Source organism: Falco cherrug, chromosome 6, assembly GCF_023634085.1.
Source record: "Falco cherrug isolate bFalChe1 chromosome 6, bFalChe1.pri, whole genome shotgun sequence".
Taxonomy (NCBI): Eukaryota; Metazoa; Chordata; class Aves; order Falconiformes; family Falconidae; genus Falco; species Falco cherrug.
The window spans coordinates 76,247,161-76,275,143 of NC_073702.1; the positions used below are offsets into that span (position 1 = coordinate 76,247,161).

Here is a 27,983-nt window from a genome sequence, read left to right on the forward strand (position 1 = left end):
CATATCTGAGACAGCCACCCAGGGCTGTCAGATATGACAAAACATGAATGGTAAGCTCAAACTTCCTGAACCAGTAGCTAATGTTAAGGCAGAATATCTTACAGCATCTGAAGACAGTGCCAGGCGATGAAGTTGAGGTAACTGAATTCAACATCTGAAGGAAAGTGACTGGATCAGAGACTGGGCTATATTCAGCTGCCCAAACTTTGGTATTTAGTGTCATTTTAGAAACCATGAAGATATGACAGACAGCTTCTGGGAAATCCCCAAGGTTTGGAAGCATAACTGAGGCCAGGTAACATAACTCATGATGCCTGAAACAATAGGGATGTGATTCACTTGCCTGAAAATAGACATTTAGGGTTATTTTACGTACTGCAGGATGCCCTATCTAGCCTTCACCTGACACTCCAGAAGGGCGGTCTCCTATAAATGCTGTGCAATACCTGTCAGTACCATGCATATGTCTCAACCATGCTATAGCAAAACTAGGAACAGACATCCATGTTTCAGCAACAAAATCCTCTCTTACATGTCTCCACTTCAAACTTCCCTGAGCATGTGGAGATCCAACCCTGCAAGTTGTCACCCACACAGCACAGAACTGCAAGTACCAGCCAGCTAAGACACAGCTAAGCAGTACGGTGCAGTATGGTGTGTGATCAAAGGCAGATAACCCTCATCCCCAGGCAGGGCTCATGGCTCCATAAATGGAGACATTTCTTCCTTCTTGCAAATAATCCAAGCTTGCTCAGCCTTCTTTACTCTTACTACTGAGGACATACCCGAAGAGGATGCTCATCCCCTTCTGGTGGATGTAGAGTATACAAGATCTGCATCGTGCAAATCTCTTGTAATGACATTTTTTGTAAGAGAAGAAGCAGAAAGGAAGGGCTGGCTTTGTGTACAAAAATTAAATTCCATTTCTCACTGAGCCACAAACTTCCTGCATTTGACAAGCAACTGTTTTCCTCTTGTTTCCTCTTATTGCATCCGGCAATTAATATTACTTCCCCTTTTCTGAGATAACTTGGCTGGACACATTCGTTGATGCTTATTAAAATATGTCCAGGAATATTTTTACCACTGAAATTTTTAGAATCCTCAGGGGTTCTTGCCAGAGAGATAACAATCACAGTTACAACCCAACAGTACTGAACATTCTCACTTCTCTTCCGCCCCTATGGTCCTTCTTTTTTGCTTTCTCATGAGCACGAAAAAGTCCCTCTTAACCTTCACAAACCCAGCCTTCATCTAACAACAGAGTTCACTTTCTCTTCCACACTTTAGCATTTGGCATTCTCTTCTTGCCCTGGCTCTGACTGGATTCTACTTTTTCTCAGACTGTCTTCTCAAATGTGTCTTTCCACAGCGCAAGAAGCCAGGGGACATGGCACACAAACCAGAGAAGCTACAGAAATTCCCTGTGAAAAGAACAGAAAAGACTTAACTCTCCAGGGGTTGTGCACCAACTTTGAATGTGCTAGTCCCTTCCTTCACCCATTTCCCTCAGCTTCTGCTACACTTGTGTATCTTAACAAGGCTAACTTTTAGTATCTCTTTCATTAATTAGTTAAATAAAAATATTTTTTTAAAAGGAAGAACTAAAAAATATGACCTTTCAATAATCATAAGATAAAAAGGTACTTCTAGGATGCAGTATGATTTTGTGTAGATGTTAACTTCAGGATGGGATGAAGCATGTCCCAAAGATATCTTTTAATTTCCAAAGTCTCTGAAAGGAGTCTTGCTCAAATGTAGGTGGCTGTGTTTGTTTAAATTAATTCCATTTCAGGTACCAAAAGGACTTGGAGCATGTGGTCTTAATGGCCCTTGTAATATTCTTTCATTCAGAACTTTTCACCATTTTTCTTAGTAAACCTTGTTTTTAAGTGAGTTCAAAGGGGATGTGACTATATAAGCCACTAATGCCAGGGGCAGCCACAGCTATAATGTATAGGCTGCCAATACTTGCTTCTTTAGAAGAAACAAACTACGTGATTCAGTAGCATTGTCTGTTTTTCTTTCTTACATTGTAATGACACTTAGTTTTGGCACAGTGGTTCTTTAGCTGTTTAGGTTGATAGATAAAGTTTCCTGTATTGCGTATGTCTATTAACATAGAATACCTGGGGAAAAAAAAAAAAGATTCAGCTTTTATTACCTTTATATGTGTAGAATTTAGTGTGACGATGAATACAATATTACTTTAGAAGCCAACTGGAATCATGTCCAGGTACTTGATACCAGGATATGTTTTTAACCTGTAGAAGGAAAAGAAATTATTCCCAAAGATTTTGGGGTTTCTTAATAAAACTGGAAGCACATTATTCATAGAAATAATTGTTAAATTCTCCAACTGTGATGAATTTATGCCTGAACATTTCCTGTTCATGGCATCAAGACAAGGCCTTTTTGTGGGAGACAGTTCAAAAAGATTTGGGGCTTTTCTCTTTCAGTGAAAGGCCACAGGGTGCAATTCTGCACTTCCATTAACGAGGGCCTACGTGTGTTCCTGGAGATATTGAAAAGGTCCACAGAAGCTCTGTTGGCTCTTGGAGCCTTCTCCATCCTCTACACATTGATGAAGGACATAATAAATAGTAAACAAGATACTGAGCTTCAAGTCTGAGTGGACACTCTGGCTTTGGCCGTAAGAGGAGATGTGACACTTTAGTTTTCAGAGTCCTTCATGGATAACACATATGCCACTGCAGCCAGGGAAACAGTGATGGAATTTCTAGCCAAGTTGTCTTGAGTCAGCCCAAAAGACCTGAAGATTTGTTCTGATGTGCATGCTTGGGGAACCGCAGGTGCTGGAGGAAAACAAATTTGCACTGTGAACACAACTGACCTTGCCCAGTGGATTTTCTTCTCTACTCTGAGTCATGGAGAGATAAATGAACATATCCAGGGATATAGAAAAACAGAAATATAGTTTTGCCACAAAATCTTTCTCCACTCAGATTTCTTGATAGAGTTACTTTTGAATTCCAAGTCTACTTCATAATAAAGTACATTACTAGTCTTAAACACAAGATTTTGCTATGTCTGTAACAGACCCTTGCATTTGACCACCTCAGGGTTTAATCAGGCTAAAGGTTAGGCTGTGCCTAAAAAAACCCTTCTGGAAAAAGAGAAATGGGAGCCTCACCAGTCCAGTGCACCGTTAGGTGAAGGTACTGAATTTTGGAACATACCCATGGATGTACTCTTTCCTTAAAAGACCCATGTTCAACAAAGGGTAAGAAATATATATATCAGACATTTATAAAAATTCACAGAATGCTTCTTTTCTATCATCTTTTCCAGGCCCAAAACAGTTATCATAGATGTTCCCTTCTGTGACATCAAACAGGTTCTTGACATTTTTTAATCGGAACTGATTGATAACAGCAGGCATGCTGGGAATTAACTGTACCAAAGATCTAAATGAGGCCTTATAGAAAAGCATGATATGGTACAAGGATATTGGTATACAACCTTGTTACATTACTAAAATAGTGGCAAGCGACATCTCACCTTAAACATGGAAACACTTCTTTCAGATAAACTATGGAAATCTAGTTTTATTTTTAGTTGCATTTTCCTGTGTGACTGCCTAATAAAATAGATCCTTGAAACATAATCCTTCTAAGTAAATGTACTGTTGCTAAATGCATTTTCTATGGTAGAAGTTTGACGTCACTAAATAAAGGAGTTGTTTAACCTTCTTCTAAGTCATGCTTGCTTAGAGTTACTGGCTTTAGTACTCTGGGAAGACCTCCAGAAGAGCCTGGGTATTGTGCTCTGTCTGCAGGAGGGGTGATGGAGAGAGAAGAAAGAGTCATTGGCCCTTGAAAGAAACCGTATCATCTTTAGGATGGAAGCACTGTGCCCCAGCAGTTGCCTTTGCAACCAGCCTGTTCCTAGAAATGCAGAGTGGAGCTTTCAGGATACTGTTCTGCAAAGGTTGTACTTAATGGCACAATATTTCTATCGGTTTACTGGTAAAACTGAGGCCTTCGGAAACACGAAAGTGAGGCAGAAATAAAAGCTGAGGCATCAAGTTTCTTTCAGGATTATTAATACAGTTTGGACTCTCAATAATGGACTCAAAATATTTAATCGAGCAGGTGTTCTGGGGTTATACTGTTCACAATGGAATTATCTCCCTGAGATAAATGCAGATGATATGTAGGAAAGAACACACTTTTGTTCAGGGTAATAAAAAAAAATTATATGCTTGAGTAATTGAGGACATTTTCGTCATATGGAACATAAGAAAAGAATGTGGCCCATTATGTCTAAAATACCGGTGGGAAAGCTGCCAGCAGGCCTCCTTGGGCTTTAGGAGCAATACATCTATTGACTGTTCCATTTGCGTAACAGGCATGAAATTCCAGATGAGCATTTGGGGTTTTTGCTTGTGGCGAACAGAAAATGAGACAGCTCCACCCATGTGTAAAGCAGGACTGCTGAACAGAAGAGATTGTGTGGTTGGAAAGGTGAAATTTCTCGCTCAAATGTTTTGACATTTGTAATTCAGGTGTCTGTTTTCATGCATGAACAGGGATGTCATGCAAGGTTGGCCTCTAAGTAAGATGAATGTGGAGGCTACCTGCCGTTTTAAAGGCTAAAAATGAATTTTTAGATGAATAAACTTAATTGAGATTAATCCTAATCCATGAAAACAACTATTTTTTCCTCTACTGGAAAAATTTGATTCTTTCTGCATCTAATTCTTTCTACAATCATGAAGTGGAACAAGACCAGGAACATCTAGATATTTGGAGACTGCCTCTAACATATGGGAATTTTTTTTTGCAGAGTGAGGTTTTGGAGGCTTCTGTGGCTTCTAGATTAGGTCAGGCTCTCTTTGTAGCCAGCAAGAACAGAAAAATACTTTCAGAAGCTGATTTATTTAATACAGTTGTCTATGGTAGGAAAAAAGAAAGATGTCACCTACTTTCATGACTATTGAGGGACTCCAGAGACCTATTTTGTGCTAGCTATGCATTATCTGGACATCTATAGACAGGTGAGAGCAATCTGAAGTATGATTCTTCATGTAGTTTATTAGTGCTTTTTGTTCTTACTGTGATAACCTCTGGGACCCTGTTCTGTGCCAAGAAACCATTTTAGAAGATGCTGTACAAATGAGAACAAATGGATGCTTTTCCTCCTAGCTATCTACCAGACAAGATAAAAGAGGGGTACAGATAAACAGGGTTTATAAATGGAGATTATAAGGACAAAATAAAATTATTTTGACCTATTTGTAAGACAATATCCACAGACTAGAACTAGCTAACCTCACTGAAGTATGTTGTAGGCATAAAAGTAAGGAAGATCTAGAGATAGCTCTGCAAATGTTTACTAACCACTTTCCCATAACAAAACCAAAGATGCTGAAAATTTATTATCTAATAGGTGAAAGCAAACACCAGGGGCTGTGGAAGCCATGGTCAGATCTGAAGAGTGGGTGAAAGATGACTTCAGGAGACAGAGAGGGTCTGAAAATGTCTGAAAAATAGAAACAAGTAGCTTATGATTAATGAGATGGAGCTGGGATAAAAAAAATCATGGTTAGGAATAGTCTTTATATTAGCAATGCCAGTCATACAGACCCATTATAAATGCCTGAGACTTCATGTGATTTACTAGAAAAGTGAGGTTTAGATAATCATGTTTTCTGTGTGCGTGACCACTTTGCTTCCTCAGTGGATGTGATTTACTTCATCATCCTTTAGTCATCTTCAGTATAAAGTCTAGAGCTGAGTTAGTTGCTCTAGGCTTTGTTTAGAGAAAATGAAGTAAAACAGATGTTTGTAAGCTTTTGTGGATATAATATATTTTAGATAAGTAATACAGGATTACATGATTCACATCCTGGAAGTGTCCATTTTTTCCCATATGCTATCAGGGGAGAAGCGCCTAACTAGTTTCAATGACATCAGAGAGTTTAATTTCCCAAATTTAGTGAAAATCACCATAAAAATAAGGCTTTTTTGGGTGGGGGAGGGTATTAGATCAACTATTACTAAACATTCAAGAATTTACATTTCTGTCAGATCTTACTTTAACAGTATGCTTAATACTGAATTTTCCGATTAGGGATAACAAAGCATTTCAGTTCAGTGTAATACTAAAATTAATTCTGAGAACAAAACAGTACAGAATAAACTAAGGAGAGATCACTAAAAACCCAGTTGTTTCCTCTCAAGGGTTAGTGCTGGGACCAATAATATAACCCATCCTCATTAATCACCTGGGTGATGGGACAGAGTACACTGTCAGCGGGTCTGCACATGATACAAAACTGAGGAGAGTGGCTCACACACCAGCTGGTTGTGCTGCCATTCAGAGACCTCAGCAGGATGCAGAAGCGGACCATCACGAACCTTACAACCTTACAAAGTCAAGCAAAGGCTTAAGCAAACACCAGGGTTTGCCCCTGAGGAAGAATAGCCCCATACGTCAGTTCATGCAGGAGACCAACTGGCTGGAAATCAGATTTACAAAGACCTGGCCATCTTGCTATACAAGCTGAATATGAGCCAACAATGTACCTTTGTGGCAAAGGTGGCCAACTGCATCCTGGGCTGCAGAAGGCAGTGTTGCCAGCAGGTCAAGGCAGGTGGTCCTTCCCATCTACTCAGCACTGCCTGGGAAGCTGCATCCAGTTCTGGGCTCCCCAGTGCAAGACAGAAATGAACATATTGGAGCAACTCCAGAGAAGAGATGCTATGACAAAGGTACTGAAGCATCTCTCATATGAGGAAAGCCTGAGAGAAATGGGTCTGTTCAGCCTGGAGAAGAGAAAGCTTAGGGTGGATCTTATAGGTATGTAAAAATATCTGATGGGAGTGTGTAAAGGCAATGGAAACATAATCTTCTCAGTGATATCCAGGGAAAGGATGAGAGGCCGTGGCAACTAACTGAAATGCAAGAAATTATATTTAAACTTGAGAAAAAAACTATTTTACAGCGAAGGTGGTCAAACACTAGAATAGCTTAGCCAGAGATGTTGTTCATCTCTGGAGCCTTTCAGAACCCAACTGGAACCAGCCCTGAGCAGCCTGTTCTATGTGACCCTGCTCTGAGCAGGAAGATTATGCTACATGTTCCCCAGAGGTCCCATCGCAACCTCAACTCTTCTGTGATCCTGAGATCAACATAACTAAGGCCTCCAGCAAGAAGAGGTTTCTGTAAAAGGGCAAATTTTACTTGAAGGTAAGTAAGATCCAAAGTCTAGAAATGGAAGGCATGGAAATTCAGACTAGAAGTGCTTCATTCAAATAAATCTATAGTTCAAATAAGAGATTGAACTCTAGAGCCAGAGAGGTAGTTTCTAAGCCTGTGTTTATGCAATGCATGTTTTTGACAGTCAAGATAAAAACACTTGATACAGCCACCTTTTATCATCCCTGATAACACATTTTAGCAGTTAGTTTTGCTTCAGAATCTTGGGGGTGGGGGTGTCAAGTCCTCTGTGCAGAGGGAAGTGGCAGTCCTCCCACTAGAAAAGCTTTAGTAGAAGTGCTTTATATACAAGTTAAAGTCAACAAGCAGGAAGAACTGGGTCTCCATGCCCAGTCTGAGAGTTATGATGTCGTATCGTAACCAAAGAGCCCAGTATAGGCTAGGATCTGTGTGGCTGGGGAGTAGCCTTGCTGAAAGGGACATGAAGGTCCTTGAGGATAACAAGATGAACATGAGTCAGCAGCATGTTGGTGCAGCAACGAAGGCAAATTGGACACAGGGCTGCAACCTCAGAAGCTAGCAGAGATAAAGTTGTCATCATCCCACCCTACTCACTGCTTGTCAGTCCACACCTTGAGTCTGGTGTCCAGTTCTGGTACCCACAGTTCAAGAAAGACATGGACAGATTGGAAAGGGGGCAAAGGAGGGACACAAAGATGGTTGAGGGGATGGACAATGTACCCTCTGAGGAAAGACTGAAGAAGTCAGGTTTTTTCTCCCTGGAGAAGACAAGGCTCAGGAAGGACTTCATGACAGTATTCCAGGACTTAAAGGGCTGCTACAGAGAAGACAGAGGCTGTCTCTTCGCAAGGAGCCACATAGAGAAGGCAGGAGGCAACAGGTCCAAGTTGCACTGGGAGAGGTTTCACCTCAACATGAGAAATATGTTTTTCATAGTGAGAACAATCATTCACTGGAACAACCTCACCAGGGACATGGTAGAGTCCTCATCACTGGAGGCTTTTAAGGTGTGTTTGGACAGGCTGCTAATCTCATCCAGGTTCCCTTTCCCACAGACAAAGATCTTTTGTTGATCCAGATGATTTTTTTGAGGTCCCTTCCAACCTGGGCTGTTCTATGATTCTATGATATAAACTATAGGAACAATTTACGAAATGTCATGACAGACATGCACAGGAATGTTATTTACAGGATAGGCTGTTGTTCTGAATCATTCACTTGGGTTTGTAGACAGGCCTTACCCTTACATGGGAAGTTGATTCAAGACATCTCCGTGTATACAAAGCAGAGAGATGAATGACATGAGCATAACAGGATATCCTCTTTATCTTAGGATCCACAGCTCAGTGATTGCCTGAATACGATCTTTTTCTTAGTAATGTTTATAACAATTATACTGGTAACACTTAGTCCCTCTAACAATTAGAGGTTCCCACTATAACTAATTAAACTGTCATATCTGTCAACAAGTGAAATAAGGCAAGTCTCATTTGGTGCCTTTCCAGTGCAAACAATACAAAAATGACACAACCTTAGAATAGTTTTTGTTATACAGGACCTCTGAAGCTCATCTGTTCTAACACCACGTTCAAAGCATTGCCAACTTTAAAGTTTGCTCAGCACTTTGTCCAATTCTGAGTACCTCCAAGTAAGCAAAAACTACCTCCTAGTCAATCTACTTCAGTGCTTTAACAAGCCTCAGTGTAAAAATTATTTTCATTTATATCTAGTCAGGGTAGCAATCTGTGGCACTTACCTCATGTCCCTGTTGTAAAAGAGTCCATCCCCACCTTTCCCCTTTCCATCATGGTGGCCCTTTGTTAGGCTTACTGCAGTTTGTTAGTGTCTTTCTTGTACTGGGGGTTCCAAAACTGGACAGAGTAGTCAGACAGCTTCAGAAGTACTGAAAAAGTGGCTGTGATCACCTTTCCCAGCACTTGCACTACGCAATGTCTAACGCAGTGCAGTACATGGTTAGCCCTCACTGTTGCAAGGGAGCACTGAGTCATACGCAACTTGTTGTCTACCAACAACCCTCAAACAATTTTTGCTAGAGCTGCTCCTTGGACAGTTGGTCTCTCCCAATTGTTTACTTTCACATCTTTTCCATCAAGTAATTTCTTCATCTTTTTGAGATTCATTCATCCTTATAATCTAGCATATCAACTGCTCCCTGCAATTTGGTTTAACCCCCAAACTTGCTGACAGTATGCTCCTTTCCATGTAATTACAAACCAACAAATCATACCACTACCATTTTGTCTGGTAGAGCCAATAAACAGGTTTCCCAGGTAATGAAAAGCAAAAGATTATTCTGAAGGCACACTTCACCAGGGACTAGGGCAGGATTTGAGTGACCATGAGGAAGGAAGACCTGAATTTAAATAGAAAAATAACAACATTTTATATAAAAGCAGACAATGACAACTGCTCTCGTCAGCAATTACTTGAGACTGAATGTGGACAGAAACAGTCAATGTGCACACAAATTCCCTCCTGATCTGGCAGTATTTCCACCCATTCTCATCTTACCTCACCCAGCCTGAAATGCCAAAAAAAATATATGCTTTAATGTTAGTGCATATGATAATCTTTTAATCTTTATCCAATACTGGGTAAAAGTAGTAATTACAAAAGTATCTTTGTCTCTTTTTTTTTCACTTTTACACTACAGGATTGATGTAAAGAAGCCATAACATGAAGAGGAACTTGGCCCGGGATTTTTTTTAGCCCCATGGAAAAATCAATAAGCAAGATTCCATCTTAGTAACGATAGTATCAATCTGGAGACACCTCAGTAGCCAGCTGAGTTGATTTGCATTGCTGGAGATTAAGATCAAGTCTTACTACAACTGGATGTGTCAATCACTAGCAGTGAGCCCTTGTACCTGGGGTTCGCATGGACTGCAAACTCACATACAAGGAGCAATGCATATACAACTCGTTCCAGTGTAGTTCATCTCTTCCAGTACCAGAAGTAAGAGGAAATAAAAATGGAACACAAACAAACAACCTTCTTCTTGGAAGAATGTGCATTTGACAAATGCACGGTTCTATCTGGTCACTATTTGAATTTTATATTACCTGTGACGCTGAGTCACCTTGTCCTATCAGGAAACAGAAGAGTTATAAATCACCCTCCAGTGAAGAACACCAGTCATTTCCACAACCACCTGAAGAAAGACAGAAGAAACATCTGATCTTCCTGGAAACAAAAGGTACAATTTATATTGATTTCATTTAAGTATTGCAATTTTTTTCATGTATTAAAATTCAACCTAGTGTCAAAAGACTTCTTGAACAAATTAAGACAGTCACAGAAGGAGGATTTTATTCAGTGAAAAATAAGGATTACATAGGCAGTGGTGTAACACAAGATGAAAAAAGGGAGAGAAAATTGATGAACAATCAAAAACAGATAAAAAGCTGCCTGTATGCAAGAAAGTAGTATCTTGGCAGATTATATGTACATAGAGAAAGAGACAGAGACAGACAGAACATATTGAATTGGATATATATTCAGTTCAGTATATTCTGTTGCTGTATGTAGCTATCACCACCTATTTTCAGAGTGGGGAAATTACCACCTTGTGCAACTTCCCACTCTTGTGCAAGGGGGCTGATAAAAAGGACATTGTGCAACAATGCTATAGAAGTGCAATGACACTTTGTATTATTCCCCTTTAGGTCTTTTTCAAGGATAACAATAACAGGGATGTTCTTTTGTAATAGATACTCAATTGTATGAATAATTTAGGATACACCTTTTTTTATCTGTTTTTAGGAGGAGAGATGGGAAAAACATATTCACACAAGTTTGCTAAACTCATACAAACTAGGGATGCTAAAGCACCATCTTTCAGTGGCAGATCCCTGTACACAGATGGAGTTGCAGGAAAGTCAGTATGACTTGGCACGTGTCCTGATTTATGTTGATTGAGGGGGAACAGGGGAGGGGGACAGAGAGACTGATTTTAGGACCAGTGCCTAGAAATTAATGCAGAGCAATTAAATTTACATCTCATAAACCATAAGCATTTGGTTGAAATCAGTGGAATTGCCAAAAGTATGTTAATATCTTTGAGCAGGAAACCCACTGGGTCTTAAAAAGCATTCCAATGGCATTTTGAAACTTATATCATGTATTACATTACCAATTAAATTTAATTTTAAGTTAATTCATAGAAAATATTACAGTGAATGAATACTTTGCCCATGTCTTTAAGTTAGATTTTTCAGTTTGGTTTCCAAAATAGAAAGCTTCACAATTTCAATAAAGAGTTATTTTTCCTTTAAAACAAAGAATTTGGTTTAACATGTTACAGGTGCAAAAAAGGTTGTTTTCTATTTGCATATCATCACATTTTGCACTCAAAAGACGTATTTTTGCTTGCAACTTGGGTACAGCTAAAAAAAATAAACCACCACCTCTACGTACTTTCTAGTTAGAAATTAAGTGAATTAAGATTTTTTCATGCTATTTGGAGTATAATCTTATATTGCTAAACACCTAGGTCATACACGCTGTGAAGTTTTGTAACATCTCTGAGAAATTAGTGGTAGAAAAGTTAGTAAGAAAAGACTTCTGTGACCATAAAGTACTCCAAGGAGGCATAGGTGATGTCAAAATTAAACTTAAGTGATGCAACGTAATACTAAGAAAAGGAAATCAATGACTTCTACTGTTAATTACCAGTGTGTTTTTCTCCTGGATCAACTAGGTCTTTCCTCAACTACAAGTGCTTAGAATAAGCCACCCTATTTTGAAGGCTGTGAGAGTTTAATTGTACCGATGTGGCCAGTTTGCCCAGTTTTTTGGCCTCTAAGCAACAGCTGCCCACAGCCACAGCCCACTTCAACGGGCTTAGCTCTTTAGTAGGGTTGTAGCCGTGTCCCTGCCTACAGGCTGGGGACTGTGGGTTGCCCAAAGCAATGTGAGCAAGCGAGTGAGGAAAATGGGCCTTGCTGTACCATTTGAAAAAGCAGAGTTTTTCTTACCCACACGTTCTCCACGAGCCGGAGCACCTTGTGTTTTATATAAGCTGGTTGCCTCGAGGTAAAGTGGCTTTGCTGAATATGAAAAGATCAGCAAAGCCTATTGGCATTTCCCCAAGAATAAATTAAAACTAAAACCAGCAGTCCCTCAAAAACAAGTAACTTAGGCTAATAATATATCTCTGCGGTAATGTGCCCATAAATTCCCTGGGAGTGGGAAGCTGGGAAAAATGCCAAAATAAGTAAATTTCCCCCTAGTCACCTGCTTGCCTGCCCAAGGTAACTAAGGAGAAACCAGATGAACATAACTCCTATGACTGATTGCAATCAGACACCTGAACACTGAAGTGACTTACGTGACCTCCCGGATCATTGCAGTGGGATGGTATGGGGCTTGGAGCCTCCTGAGCAAGCAGAGCCTTAGAGTCCAGCCTCTGGTGCTTGCTTCTTCCATGAGAGAAGGCTCTCATTTCTGCTGTTCTTTCACGCTACCTGTAATATAATTAAGAGCTGTCTTTGAAAAAATAAAAACCAGAAAAGCTTTCTGAAACAAGTCTTTCCCAGGAAGCCAGCGCTGGTCCATTTCTGGTCCAGGCAGTTCTGCTTCAGCTCGTGCAAGGCTCTGCTGTGCTGGTTGTTAAGGGTTTTGAATCCTGACTCAGACACCTAAGTGTAGAGGTCTGCATCTGGGCTGAGTGTCTAATTCCCTTTTAACCAACGCAGTCCAGTCAAAGCCAGCAACAGGGAGTAGCGGAAGCGTCAGACTAACACAGACACAAACAAGCTAAAAGCAGCATCCCTCCCCAGCCATTCCACAGGGTGGGAAGGAGCAGAAGGTTTCCTAGAGGAAGGGAAGCATGAATGTCCTTCTGTACTGTGAATACAGGTAAAGGTATTTGGACAGGATTACAGCAGGGAGCATGAGATGTACAAAGCAGTTGATTCATAGAAACTTGGAAATGCAGAGGGGGAATGAATTTTATTTTTTTACTACTAAAAATGGGAGGAGGAGAGAAGGAGGAAAGAAAGTAAACATTACCTTGCTACTCAAGAAACAACCAGGAAATACACAGGAGAAAGAGGCATTATATATTCAGAGAATCGAAAGCTTCACAAAAAAATAAATGAAATCCTCCCTCTCCTCTTTTCAGAGATGATTCTGCCAGTGGTATTTCTGTGTCTCGCAGCTGTGCTGCCTCCGTCCATTGGAGAGGTAGGATCCACAATTTGTACTCGGAAAATGGGGGTGGGACCCGAGGCACTTGTGGTCTAACTGAATATTGGTTTTCCCCTGTGCACCGATCACATGCAGAAAGAGTCTGAGTAGATGTCTAGGATCTGGAAAGCATTTATCCTTGAAGTTTGTTTAACTTCAAAGCAGTAGATTGGTTCCACACTTGCAGACTAAACTGTCTCTAGACTCAGTGTTACTTATGAGTTAGGTCAGAGATAGCTATGTTTTCCAGAAGCTTCCATAGACACATCCAGTAATCTGGATCTCCCTTCCTACTAATTCCCCACAGTTTTACAGGCAGCACTTGCCTACTACTCTCCCTTTCTAGTCCGACAGATCCTTGAGCTATGTGCCTCTCCGTTTGTGCACAGTCCCATCCTCTCCACATGTATCACCGATTTCCCTCAAACAGTTAAATGAACTAACATACTCAACACACACTTAAAGTAGTTCCTCCCAACCCATACTTAGTGTGAAGTTTGAAGTTTGCTACTTCTACTTCAGAAAAACTACTGTGACCAAAGGCTTGATTACATTTTCCCCTTAATTACTCAATTTCTGCTCTCCATACTTCAGTCTAGAAGACTAGTGAGAATGGTCATAAAGAGAAGGCTCAGTTCTTCACATGGATGTGTTTTAATGAGAAAACACAACAAAAGTTTGGAAAATGCTGTCAGTTTTGGCAGGAGTGGAAGAAAATCTATGGCATGAAAAACAGTTGCACTTTTTTTGTTCAGTGGGATGTCCTGATGAAGTACCACAAGAGGTCTGTTATGATCTTGTGATTAAACAACAGGTTCCTAGAATAAAAAACATTGATAGGCATGTTTAAAATACTGAAGAAGGGGAACACAAGTTAAGCACATTCATGTCTTCAGATGATTCTTAGATCCTGTTTCCTCAAAATCTCATGAAGGAAATTATGATAATAGTAAAATCAGTCTGATTCAGTTGCCTAAATTTAAGAGTCTACAGGCACACGAGGCATTCCAGGATATCTCAGCCATCACAGAAGGTTGGCAGATATGACACAGGAGCTAGTGTTATTAGTGTTAACCTCTACACTGTGAAACCGCTGAAAGTGCTACTTCACATAGAAGCACCCCTAGCGACGCTTAGGAGATAAAGCATCTCACAGTACCTCCTCCACCACGAGGATTCTCTCTTTGGCTGATAGCAGCATCTTGGTATTTTAATATTTCCTAGACAGGATACAGGATTTAGTTACATTCAAATTAAAAAGAAATATAACATGTTCTTGCAATTTAGGAACCTGAAGGTCTGGATGCTTTGTCAACTAGCAAAGCAGATCAGCAAAAGCTGATTGTTGACAGACATAATGCCCTCAGGAGAGGAGTGAAACCAACTGCTAGCAACATGTTGAAGATGGTAAGTTGCATGCTGTAAATATATTTTTAATGTGTAAAGGACTCTGAGAGATACAGGACTGTATGCAAGGCCACATTATTTTATGTAGCCTCAAATTCACTCTCCAGACATTTCCTAAGGGTTGAGCGTGGCCAGCACCAAGAGAAACTTAAAACTGGGTAGGTGGAAAAAAAAGTCTGGAAACTTCTCTGGTGTATGAACAATAATGTCTTTTTCTTCTGGAGGAAAAAGAAAAGGAGAAGCCATGGCATGGTGCATTTCTTTCTTATGCATTATTCATCAGTCTTTACAGTTTCTATTCTCTTGGGTGCATAGTGATTTTGTTCCTACTTTCCCTGCCCCCCAAAAAAGGGGAAGAAAAGGATTTTTATTTTTTTTTTCTGATTTGAAGCATAATTTCAAAATTTTCCTTCAGGAGGGGTTATTAATTAGTACACATATGAATTACTTCTATTTTCTTTTTTCATTAAGGCATGGTGTCCTCCAGCTGCAACGAATGCCCAAGAATGGGCCAATCAATGTACTTTAAGTCACAGTCCCGCTAGCATGAGGAGAACCAGTAAGTGAAGCATGAGTGCTAACTGAATGATGTCATACATGTCACTGATGTGACTGGTTCAGTTGTTGGGGTTTGGTGGGGTTTCTTTGAGATGCCATTTATATTCAATGTGATTTTGTTGGTGCATGAGACAATGGCAAAAATCTAGATATAAATTTGTCCAGTAAGTAAGAAAAGTTTAATCCCATTCTCATCCCAATTGTATCAGTTTTACATAGATGTATCCCATTTTCTTCAGTAGGTGGGGGAAAAAAAAATCATAGTGAGAAAGCACATTCTCTCAAAATATCCATCAGAAAGAAGAGAATCAAGACCCAGTTAGCCGCAGAAACCATCTTGCATGTGCTGGATGAAACCGTCTGGGAAGGAATGGGAAAAGGGTGAAGGTCCAAAACCATCTGGTGGTACTAAGCATAATTTCTAAGACTCATAGGTTTTAAGTCCCCCGGCAGCTTGCAACCTATAACTATCTCGGAGACTCATATAAACACTTCAGTCACTGGATATTGAAATTACAGCTATGCTATGTTAAAAATAGCCACGATCAGTGCCTGATGTGTTGTTGACTGACTTCTGTCTATGCTGTACAAAGATGTGGACTGTCCTTCAGTCCCCATACTGTCTGCCTAAAAGCCAAATCCTCTGCTTCTTGCTGAGCTGAATCCCAGGTGAGAACTAATGTGTACACAGTAGGGTTGGACCTGGATAAAACAGTAAGTGAAGACAGTGTAGACACCTTCTTGTGTACCAGAAGTAAGCTTTGAATTATTTGGATTTTCCCAAGACTACTGAGCTGTGACCTGAATAATTACTAGGTTGCTAACTTCTAAAGAGCAAAATTACAGTCATGAATCTGTGGTGCACGTATGCAGGTGTAGCTACAGAGATGCAGAGGGTATGGCAACAAACAGACTACCAGCCAAACAGGCTGGCCATGCTGCAAACTTGTCCAGTGACAACTTCAGTATTGACAAAAGGTGATGTCCCTGAACTGGGAACAAAACCACTCTGCTGTCCAATCTAGGATGAGGACTTCCATGGAAAACATATCACATTTTACTGTCTTTTTCTCACAAGTGTATCTTTTATGTATTTCTCGATACCTTTCTTTTTTCAGCTACACAGTGTGGTGAAAATCTCTTCATGTCATCTGCCCCTTTCTCATGGCCAGATGTTATTCAGTCCTGGTATGATGAGAAGGAAGATTTCAAATACGGAACTGGAGCAAAAACACCAGGTGCTGTCATCGGCCATTACACTCAGGTAGATGCAGCTTTTTTATATTTCAGGCTGAATAAATAAATATCTATATCTGAGCTAAGCAACTTTTACCCTCTGATTATCTTTAAAGGGAACAAGTACAATCGAGACATGAGAGTTATTCTGACAAAAGATGAAAACTTTCAAAGTAACAGAATTAAAATGAAAACAATAGGCTAAGTGTCCTTACAGAGTAGAGAGTAAAGATACTGATATTATAAAACTTCAGGAAGAAACAAAGGGAAGAAATTTATTTGCTTGTTTAACATCTGACAGCTGCTCAGGCACTGGAAGAATAGGGTTGTTTAACTATCAGGGAGAAAATATAAATAGGTTTGTTACAATCTTCAGCTTTCCATTGACTCAGAGAGTTTCCAGTTGGATAATGGTTTATGATAATCTCCTCTGTTCACCTGCACAAAATACAGGATGCAAAATTTTATATGATGATTCCTACATCTTCTTCAACAGTTTTTAATGGAATGAAAACATACATAATTGAAACAGTTTAACTCAAATGTTTTATAATTGTGTGATAAATTATTATCATTATATCCTAAATGTTCCTTGGATCAGAGGTGAAAACAGGGGGAAAAAACTTTTTTCTAGCAAGGTGGGACTTGCATTTTACTTTAAAGTGTAAATAAAGTGCCTTAACTTGGTTGCAAATGTTTCTGTAATGCATATTGTACTTTAATGATTTTTAAATGAGTATTTTTCATTCTCCCATGATTCTTTTTCTTATATCTACAGATGGTTTGGTACAATTCTTACCAAATTGGATGTGCTGTCGCTTACTGTCCCAACAGTAGATACAAATACTTCTATGTCTGCCAATACTGTCCCATGTACGTATAAATTCTTATTCTGGAACTTCTTTTTACATTATCAAAATTAGTCAGGAGATGGTGAAATTTGTAATAGTACACATCACCCATAGCTGAGGAACAGGTCTGAAGAATGTATTAGGAATATGAGACAACAGAAACATACTCATCAAAAGAATTGTCAAAGAAACAAAAGCATAAACCACATGCAAGTGACACTGATTTTCAGATTAAATACCATTTGCTTAAAAATCCTGATTTTCATAGTAATAAATCACAAATATTTTCCATGTTCTACTTAAAATCTTGGTTCAGAAAGGCATATCAATGTGTACAGTACAGTTGTGACTATAAATAATACTAAAACCTAAAAGGTTGAGTGGGAATTTTGAGGCAGAGTGATGATTTCATAAACTACCTAAAATTTACTTTCATATTCACATTCACATGGCAATATGTTGTGGTGGGTTGACCTTGGCTGACTGCCAGTGGCCACTTGATCACTCTCCCTCCCCAAGAAGATAGGGAGAAAATATATGACAAAAAACTCGTGGGTCAAGGTAAGGACAGGGAGGTCACTTACTATTTACTCTCACAGGCAAAACAGGCTCGACTTGAGGAAATAAACTTAATTTATTATCAATCAAACAGATCAGGATAATGAGAAAAAAAAATCCAAGCCCACCTTATGCCCACCCCTCCCTTCTTCCCAAGCTTAACTTCACTCAGAGTTTCTCACCTTCCTCCCCCCGGGCAGTACAGGGGGATGGGGATGGAGCTTGCTGTCCGTTCATTGTACCTTGTCTGCACCGTTCCTTCCTCCTCATGTTCTTCTTCCGCTCCAGAATGGGGTTCCACCCATGGGAGACAGTCCTTAACAAACTTCAGTGTGTGTCCTTCCCACCAGCTGCTGCTCATGAACTGCTCCACCGTGGGTTCTTTCCATGGGGTGCAGCCCTCCAGGAACAGACTGCTCTAGTGTGGGTCCCCCACCAGGTCACAGGTCCTGCTGGGAGCCTGCTCCAGCACAGGCTCTCCATGGGGTCACAGCCTCCTTCAGGCAGCATGGATCCTGCATGGGATCCTCCATGGGCTTAAGGGTGGATATCTGCTCCACAGGCTGAGAGGCATAGCCTGCCTCACCATGGTCCTCACCATGGGCTGTCAGGGAATCAGGGAATCTCTGCTCCGGCACCTGGAACACCTCCTGCCTTCTTCTGCACTCATCTTGGTGGCTTCAGAGCTGATGGGCTCATCTTTGGGCAGCAGCAGGTCCAACCTGGAGCTGGCTGGCACTGGCTCTGTCTGAAACAGGGGCAGCTTCTGGTGGGTTCTTACAGAAGCACCCCCTGCAAATCCCCCCTGCAAATCCTGTCATATCCCCCCCCCCCCCCGCCCTAACCTTTCCAGAGAAATCCCACACATATATATAAAAGTTCACATATAGCCAAAGACTGAGTGTAAATTACTATAGGTATGCATCTGTATATTATTCTCAGACATGTTATAGTGACATTATAGTTTATGTTGGTAATGTTGATGTTTCAGGGGGAATATACGAAGTTCAATCCCGACACCCTACAAAGAAGGAGAACCCTGTGGTGATTGCCCTGATGCTTGTGACAATGGATTATGCAGTAAGTTTTAAACATTTTTTTTGTGACTTGGGTAAAGTTGATGCTTTTAAAAATACCGATCTGTTTATGCAATTGGAAAAGTTGTGAAATTATTTGTTCAAATACAGGGCCAAAAGTGCTATTACAGACCCATGCTTCACTGTGCTAGGTGCTTTACCTAGGTGGGATGACTTGTGGAGTGAAACTAAAGAAGGAATCTGTGCTAAGTGTGGGCAAATGTTAGACAGTGGTTAGTGTGCATTGGGATGCTGATACCCTCCAATTCATGGATCAAGATATGCCCTAGATATCTTCATCAAAGATGATAATGTCTGGGTTTCCATATGGAAACTCTCATGAATACTTCCTAGTGTAAGAAGACACGTTGGCTGCAAGTGAGGTCAAGTGTATGTTTATACTAATGGTAGCACAAAATATGAGCCATACCAGGAGAGGCAATTGTCATCTTTGAATCTAGGATATGCCAGGGAAGGAGGGGACTCTTTTATCTTTTTTTCTTCTTCTTCCATTAAACAAAGGTGACTGATCAAGTAGAAGTAGCAACACACCTGATAAGACCAAGTAGCAAATCTGAATTTTAAGAATTCTAACAGAAAAGCATATGGGCTGAGTCTCATAATGCAAGATTTACTTTCAATCTTCTGTTACGGAATTAACCTAATTGTCATAACAGGCTGTTGAATAAAGGAATAAACCTTCAGACCACCTTGCAAATTCAGTGAGAAATCTCTTTGAAAGAGTTAGAGATTTTTGTCTGGGTGATCAAAGGTTTTGGATGCTGCTATGGAGTAAATGGCAACAAAGAGGAAAAAAATTTGAGAGAAAAGAAATACTGATGAAAAAAATATTCTGAAAGGAAACATTGTGCATTTTCAATTCCCATTTAATATTAATATTGTGTTTCAATTATTTTTCAGCCAAGCTTTGAAAGTTTGAAGACGTTTATTCCAACTACCTTGGCATAGTCTCCTGGATTTCCCATAGCTTCATCAAGTTCACTGCCCTGCTTCCTGCCAATGCAAAACTGAAATAAGATAAAAGGTGCAGCTTTTCCCTTCCTGGACATCCATCTCCTCAGTGACTTTTTTCCCAAAAATAGACTCAACCCTGCCTCAATTTAATTTAAATTTAATTTAAATTAATAATTTTGCCGGTAGTATAAGATTGCACTTAGCATAAATACAGGTAACCAAATCTGCCTTCTAATGAAGAACAACTGACTGAGAAAAGGGCTTAATTCATACTAAAACATAGCTAAGGGGAGAGGTATTTGCATTTCAGAACTTTACTTTTAACACAAGTCTTGCAAAATTATTTCTTAAATATCTGGGTTTGCTCTATCAATCATTTAGTTACACATTTTTCACTGACCACTTCACTGTGATTTTCATTCTTTCTTATCACCATGAAATACAGTTCACTAAACTTTCACCAACTTTGTGACTTTATTAGCATTAGGTCTTGAAGGGAGCCTGATTCATTAGCAGGATACGCAGAAACAGTCCATATGAGAAACTGAAGATTTCCTAGGCAAATACAGTTCCTTCAGACTCTTTCAGACAGAAATGAACTTTAGCATAAACAACATGCGGTATCCACTTCTGTGACCTTTGGGAAGCAGGTGTTCTTCTGTGAAGTCAGTAGTGGGACTAAATGTTATTTTAGTCTCACCTGGCAATGGTTTCGCATTCCAGTCCTCTTTTAGTAAGGAAGCTGCTGTCATAATTAAAATTCTCAGTCCCAGAGTCTTTGGCACAAAATAACTTCAGCACACATTTCTGACTCATTCAGTTCATTGGCAATTTCAACACACATTTCTAAATCATTCATTTCAGTGGCATTGCTTTCTAGTATGAAAGATGAGCATTAAGTATAAAAGCCTGGATTCACTATTCAAAGTGCATATTGTTGGGGTTATTTTTTTCTCATTCATCTCCACCACTTTTTCCCTCCCTGATATACAGCCTTCTCATTTGAGTATATCCTTACTAGTAAATTAAGCAATGCCAGGACATAGATGTGAGTACTGGGATGTGGCTTACTGCACTCTTAAGTAAATAGCAGAGGTCCAGGTAAGAATGATGATGCAATAGCTCTTCCAAAGTTACCATTAAGGAAATGGGTAGACCTGTTACCCCCACTCCTGTAAAAGTCCATGGGTCTAGAAATCTCTTCCCTGCTGTCATAAACCATACCTCAAGAATTAATTTCTCAGTCACACACAAGAGGAAAGAAGTAATGTAATGAAGTCAAAATTAGCCCTCACACATCTATCTTATCCATGAGGACACAGGGAACTAAAGGTCAATCAGTCTGATTTAGATATCCAGGAAGACAGTGGAGCAAATTGTTTACCTGACATTTTTTAATCAGTAGAGTAGAAAATACCATAATGGATTTGTCCTGAGCTGATCTTGCCAAACCAAACTTTCTTCAGTGAGTGACTCAGACGAGTGGATGTTGTTTTGGCTTTGGTAGTATGTTCGACAAAGCTGCGGAAGACATTTGCAAACTAGGGAGATGCAGTTCAGATGAAAATAATAAGACATGGCACATACAAGCTGCTGAACACACACATCTCCTGTGCAGGGGGCAGACACAAAGGCATCTGGCAATGTGGTTAGATGTCTGCACAGGCGGCCAGTACCACCATCCAGAGCTAATTGCACAGCTCTTGCATGTCATGTCCATGACCTTTGCCAGCCACAAGTTACAATCACAGCTGAAGACAGCTTTTGCCAATGGATGGAAAGCCCTCACTGAACATTTTTCTTGGGTAAAGGTGGGTCAGATCCTTGCCACAAGCATATTTAGGTCATTTTCTTGGACAAAAACGAGTTCTAGGTTCCCAGATTACTTCCAAGAAACATGAAGAGATGATTCTGTGCTAAGAAATATGCAGGGATTTTAATCCATTGCAGTTTAGTATAAAATGGATAACTGGTACTTAGGAGATGCAAGATATGGGGAGGTAATAACAATCAATAGATTTATAATGGTATAAACAACCCTTAGAGCAGGAACCCCAAGATGTCCTGTGCTGTGCCACAGAAACATTAACCTGCTCCTGTTTGCTTCAAGGAATTTTATATTATTCTTCTCTCCAAAGGGACATACCTTCGATAAGTGGAACACAGAGTGTTTCCCTCACCCATCCCAAATAACATTTAACTTGGGGCTTACAGTACCTTCTTCATAAATGTTGGCTGTTCTGCAGACTGGCATTGTGCCAGTCTCCTATTCCCCCAACACATTCTTCCCCTACAAAGCAAACTGGTAAAAGGCAGACCTCCAACAACAACCTTTTTTTATTTAAGCATATTTTGGAAGGAAGATAACTATGACCACTGCTTTATGTGAGGTCCAGCTACTGGTTTCTAGGGCATGAGAGAAGTTTAGTGACTGACTCTGGTACCCAGCGGTCATGTTGCAACCAGGCAGTGTTGGTAAAAGATTTAAAAGCTGTTATACTGTATGCTTTGTAACGTATTGCAAGACAGCAAGCCTTGTCCCTGATAGCTCCTTGTGGTCACTGGAGTCTCCACATCAGAGTGTGCATTTCTCCTAGTATGTCCTGTCCTGGGTGGTTTCACTTTTCAAGGTAAAACTCTTGAAACCCTTCCTGCCTTTACCAAGGATCCAGAGGGCACAAGGAGCTGCCATGGGAAAACCCATAGAAAGGGGTCATTTCCCATTTCTCCTTCTCGCCTACTTCTGATGGAGCTCCCTTCCGACAGCTGGCTGCTCTAGGACGGTACCTAAAGTATGTCCCATATCATGGGCCCCTGGTTCATGTGGAAAAGTACACAGAAAGGAAAGGAGAGGGAAGGAAAGGAAAGGAAAGGAAAGGAAAGGAAAGGAGAGGAAAGGAGAGGAAAGGAGAGGAAAGGGAAGGAGAGGAAAGGGAAGGAAAGGAAAGGAAAGGAAAGGAAAGGAAAGGAAAGGAAAGGAAAGGAAAGGAAAGGAAAGGAAAGGAAAGGAAAGGAAAGGAAAGGAAAGGAAAGGAAAGGAAAGGAAAGGAAAGGAAAGGAAAGGAAAGGAAAGGAAAGGAAAGGAAAGGAAAGGAAAGGAAAGGAAAGGAAAGGAAAGGAAAGGAAAGGAAAGGAAAGGAAAGGAAAAGGAAAGAAAGGAAAGGAAAGGAAAGGAAAGAATTCAGTCGGCATGAGCCTAAGTAGTCAAACTGCCTGACCACAAATCAGTTTAGATTTATGTCTAAACTGCAAGAATTCTTTCACTTGTGCAATGGTGTAACAAGAACAGCAAAACCTGCTGATATGCACAGTTCAGCTAAGGCAGTATCCTGCCTCTTGCTATTTGAAAAATATTGTCTTTTAAAGGTAGGTGGAAAAATCCTGTGGCAGGCAGAAATGAGTTTTGCTCTTTCCCCAGATTTGCTATCCGATAGTCATGACATCCTTTTAGTGCTAAAAGAGAAACATTTAAAGTTATCAATAGTTATGAAAACTTCTGGATATTCCTAGGATGTATGAAGCCTTCTGAAAGCTGTAAGACAGATGCATTTTATACCTCTCTCATGCCGTGAGCCTTAATTCACTTAGTTTTCAGAATCTGAAGAAATGTTCTTGCAACCTGCAAAGCAAAAACAAACACACAAAAAAAGTAGGCTTTTAAATGTGTGCCTAGAGCCTTGATTGATTTAACACTTTGAAGTGCTACAACGTTTCAGTAGTGAGGATGGAAAAATTTTGAAGTCTTGTTATGTGTGGTGGGTTTGAAAAATCCCTCCTGAAACCATGCATTGCTTTTGACTTAGGCTTTGTCCTGGCTGCATGAGGCAAAAACTCTTTCCCAAAGTTCAAGGAGAAGGTATTCAACATGTTTTACAATAAAATTTCTTCTCTGTGAAAAGGAGCTGAAAGAAACAGAATGCACATCCACCTGAGCAAAGTAACTACAAGAAGGATCTCTAGTTTTTAAATAACATCCCTCAACACAAAGCTACCTTTCCTTAAACCAGTGAATGTTTTAAACGGCAGGACAATACCATTTAACAATGCACCTGTACATCCAATAGGCTTTATAAGAGAAGTAAATAGTGAATAAATGGCAATGCATTTCAAAGCTTGGCGAGACCTATTATAACCTCCAATTTGTATACATGTAATCAACAGCAGGAGAAAAACGACTCCATGTTGTCTTTCTTCAAGACTATCTTCACATGAATAGGCTTTTTTTTTTTTTTTGCTTCTTTTTGCTTGCATCTTTTTATTTATTTATATCCATATAACATCCAAGGACCAAACTCCACATTTTAAAAGACAGAGCTAGCAACCAGACAATCACGTGGCCTTAATACAAGGATAACTCGGAAAGTGGGCAACACAAACCAACAAATCTCACAAATGAAATTAAACTGTTGAAAACTGACTTTTGATGATATGTCCAGTGAATTTCTTGCAGTTCTTTCTTGATATTTGAAAAGGGAGCTCTATTTCTTTAATCTGCCTGACAGCTTTCACCAAAGTTCTGCCTGACGTGTATCACAAAGGCAAGAATGTACTTACTGCAAAAGGCATCAATCATCATTAGATAATACAGTTGACAAATATTAATGTTTTAAAATATGCTAATGAAATTTAACATCCTGTCCACTTATTAATGTAACTTACTGACAGTTACATTTTTAATGTAACTATCAATTCTTTTTCCCTTTTTCACACTAAACATAAGTTATTAACATTTGAGGAAGCCAAGAAATGTCGGCTCTGCAATCACTTCAATATCCTGCTATGTAAACTTATATGAATTCATTGATCAAAATGTGGAAAATCACGTAGAATTCAAATACAGTCCTAAAGAAAGTCCTAAGCATTGAAAGGAAATACAGCTTGACTTTTTGAAATGCATGTCACAAGTAGCTGAAATTGCATGGTAGATAAAACTTCCCATTCCTGAGCTAAAACTAACTGGATGACAACTAAAAAGAGAGAGGGTGCAGTGAACATACAAAGATTGGGAGTGTAGGACCATAATGAAGTTGAATTTAAACCTTTCACACAAGTTTGATTGCTACATTGAATGAATGCATTGTTTTTTAGTATATTTGTTTTCCTGCATTTTTGCAGAAGCACATACGTTTGGCTTAATCTTCTCTCACATAATTATATAAATACAGAGAAATTAGTTGGAATTGTAAGTTTACACAAAACAACAAAATATATGGGGGGTTGGGGTGGTGGGGGTGGTGGAGGTGCTCCCATCCAGTTAATTCCTCTCAGTGCTGTTCATCCTTCCGTACTGTTTGTCTAACTTTTAACCTGTCATACGTAACATTGCTTTCATCAAACACATTTCCTCTGAGGCTGAGTCATCACCCGCTACATACTATGCTGTATCTAGTACCAGACTTTTCACAGTCTGCATCAGGCATGTTTTTATTCAGTTCTGCAAGAGTAATGATGGCATAAAAAATATAATGGACTTCATAATGGCCTTAAAAAAACTGGGACTTTTGTACTTCAACTATTAGTCATGTTGGGCAGACAGGTGTCTTGTCCACTTGTATGGGGATAATCCTCATTAATTTTGTCTGTAACAGTTAGCCACAGATAAGCCTTTAGACCAGTGTTGTACAACAAAGTGATGAACATTGTTCACCTCGTTCCATGCCATTTTTGGATGGATCTTCTGACTTATGTCTGTCGACTTGCTCTGCTACATCAGCTTGCTGGACAGGTAAGAAAGATAAGACAACCTTTAAAGAAAACAGAAATAATCTACAGCTAGTTTTGCATATTTGTAGTTTATTGTTTTATCCTTTTGCAGTTGTAAAAGAATACAATAGGTGTATTCAGATCTTACGAGGACCAGAGATCATCTGTGCCCTCAGCTGATCCAAGAAATGCTGCAGAACCTGACATTTTCCACCCCAAAATCCAGCCATGGCATCCACAATCATCTGTTTGGCATCCAAGCTGCCTGCACAGTGCCTTACACAAGAGGTGAGTGTCTCCAAATTAGATGTAAATTGCAACAAAAGACTGATGAAGGAGTGGCTTCTTTAAATTTAACACAAAACAAGGTTTTAATCCTCCCACTCCCTCTGTGCTGTGGCATGTGTAAGGGTTACAGATTTCCCTTGGCATGGCAGAGAGCTATCAGAGGCAGTTAGGGCCATACATCTGGATTTAAGCAGCTGTATTTGTCCCAGAGCTCTCTGCAGGAGTCCTTTAATCTGAGTCTCGGCCTGTCCACAGACCAACCCCTCACTAATATGTCAAGAATAAACCTTTTAATTTTTCAGCTGTCAGTGGCAGGGAATGTCCATTGCTATAAGTATAGTTATTATTCTGCCTATAATATGTTTTGGCCATAGTTTGCAAAGCTTATCATTTAGCAGTAGTGCCGTGACAAACAATTTATGTCAATTTTTCCATAAGTTTTGCTGTTAATGCTGTTCTGACAGCACCATGGAAGCAAAGTTACCTGGGGTGGCTTACAGAGGTTACCACTGTTGGAAGAAGAAGATCATCTCCAGTGCCACCACTGTGTTTCCTCCTTACTGAGTTGATTCCATTTCCTAACCTGACAAAAAACTATCCACAGTCTGGCTGCTACTGAGACATGAAGACACAGAAAGGAACAGAATCTCCCGCAGCAGCAGTGGGGAACTATCAGATGGCTTCAAATCAGCTTCGTCCCAGGAGTGTATTTAGAAGAGATGGCTGAGCTCCCTTTTTCTCTTCTTTCATCTCTTTCCCCACTTCAGCTATTGGCACGGTCCCTCCTAACCCACAATAAGTTGATGTGCTTGTAGTCCTTATTAAGTAGATGAGCTGTGAAGGGAAAAAATTAAAAGGAAAGGATAAGGAAGGCAGGACTGTGGGTGGGAATTGGTCCAGCAGGCTCACCTCAACTGCAGGAGCTGGTTTGGGTGAAGATTGCCCCATTTTGGTGGGAGGTGACTTTGAGCTCACTCCAGCTTTTTGCACGAGTGAAAGCAGCATCTTATCCCAGCACTTTCTTTGAAAACACTGAGGTCTTCATGTCTGAACAGCCAACTGCAAAGAAAGGGGAAAATCAGCTGTGTGCTCTAACAGAAACACCTGGTGATAAATCCCAAGTATGAGGAAGAGAAGAGAGTGCCTCAACAGCTGAGCTTTGTCCACCTGGGGCTGGGCTATGGTACAGACCAGCTGTCATCATTAGGTAGGAAGATTTTCCTGTCTATTCTTCTGCGACCTTCCTGGCTGCTAGACAAGGCAGGGCTCTGTCACTCCAACCGTGACGGGTAAAGATCGCTCAGCAAAACCACAGTCTTTCACTGTGCATCAAACCACTTCCTCTTTACCTTTCATACACCCACTCCCACCTAAGCAGAGAGAAAGCCATTTAGCATCTAAATTTTCTGGAAATGTAATTTGGGTCTCCCTGTGGCCATGAAGAGGGATTAAACACTTCCTAAGGAGAGTGGATTGGCTGCGGATGTCAGTGCCCAGTTCTCCAACGTAGAAGACGCACAAAGCACAATGGTGGTGTGAGTCCTTCAGCTTCCCCAGGACTGGGGCACCGTTGCTGACAGCTGTGCAGCTGATCTACTGTTAACTCAGTCTGTGATGCAACTCAGAGAGAGGGACACATCCAACATTTCTTAAAAGAACGCAGTCCTGCTGCTGCAAGAAAACCCCAGCACTGTACAAACCAGTGCCTTTAATCCCACAGTCCTCAGCAGTAAAGAAAAATGAGTAAGTGAAACAGTCGGGATGTAGTCACAGTGCTGCACTGAAATAATTCCCTGGCGTTTCCAGAGCTGCTTGTGCTCCTCCACCCTATGCACCACACTTCATTCTGGGGACACTTACCAACACGTACACCCCTATGCATGGGACTCTTGCTTCCACCTGAAAGCAGGATCA

General features: G+C 40.3%; 1 protein-coding gene and 2 long non-coding RNA genes across 3 annotated transcripts in view; 1 reads left to right on the forward strand and 2 right to left on the reverse strand.

Moving 5' to 3' along the window:
* LOC129736395 (uncharacterized) overlaps positions 1-2,264 on the reverse strand; it is a 14,604-nt gene extending 12,340 nt beyond the window's left edge. The window contains exon 1 of the long non-coding RNA XR_008732921.1: positions 2,165-2,264. This is a non-coding gene — a long non-coding RNA (uncharacterized LOC129736395). The remainder of the gene's footprint in view (positions 1-2,164) is intronic.
* LOC102056108 (cysteine-rich venom protein TEL1) lies at positions 1,588-20,140 on the forward strand. The gene is made up of 8 exons (XM_027808654.2): positions 1,588-10,424; positions 13,353-13,414; positions 14,705-14,824; positions 15,296-15,383; positions 16,501-16,646; positions 17,397-17,491; positions 19,019-19,107; positions 20,025-20,140. Exons 1-8 carry the CDS (start codon positions 10,250-10,252, stop codon positions 20,033-20,035), a joined length of 786 nt encoding a protein of 261 aa, XP_027664455.1. The 5' UTR covers positions 1,588-10,249; the 3' UTR covers positions 20,036-20,140.
* Positions 10,269-27,983, reverse strand: LOC114016476 (uncharacterized). Its single transcript, XR_008732917.1, has 6 exons — positions 25,726-27,983; positions 21,463-23,697; positions 20,063-20,131; positions 18,210-18,775; positions 12,558-12,693; positions 10,269-10,379 (listed from the first exon to the last, which is right to left on the reverse strand). It is a non-coding gene; the product is annotated as an uncharacterized LOC114016476 (long non-coding RNA).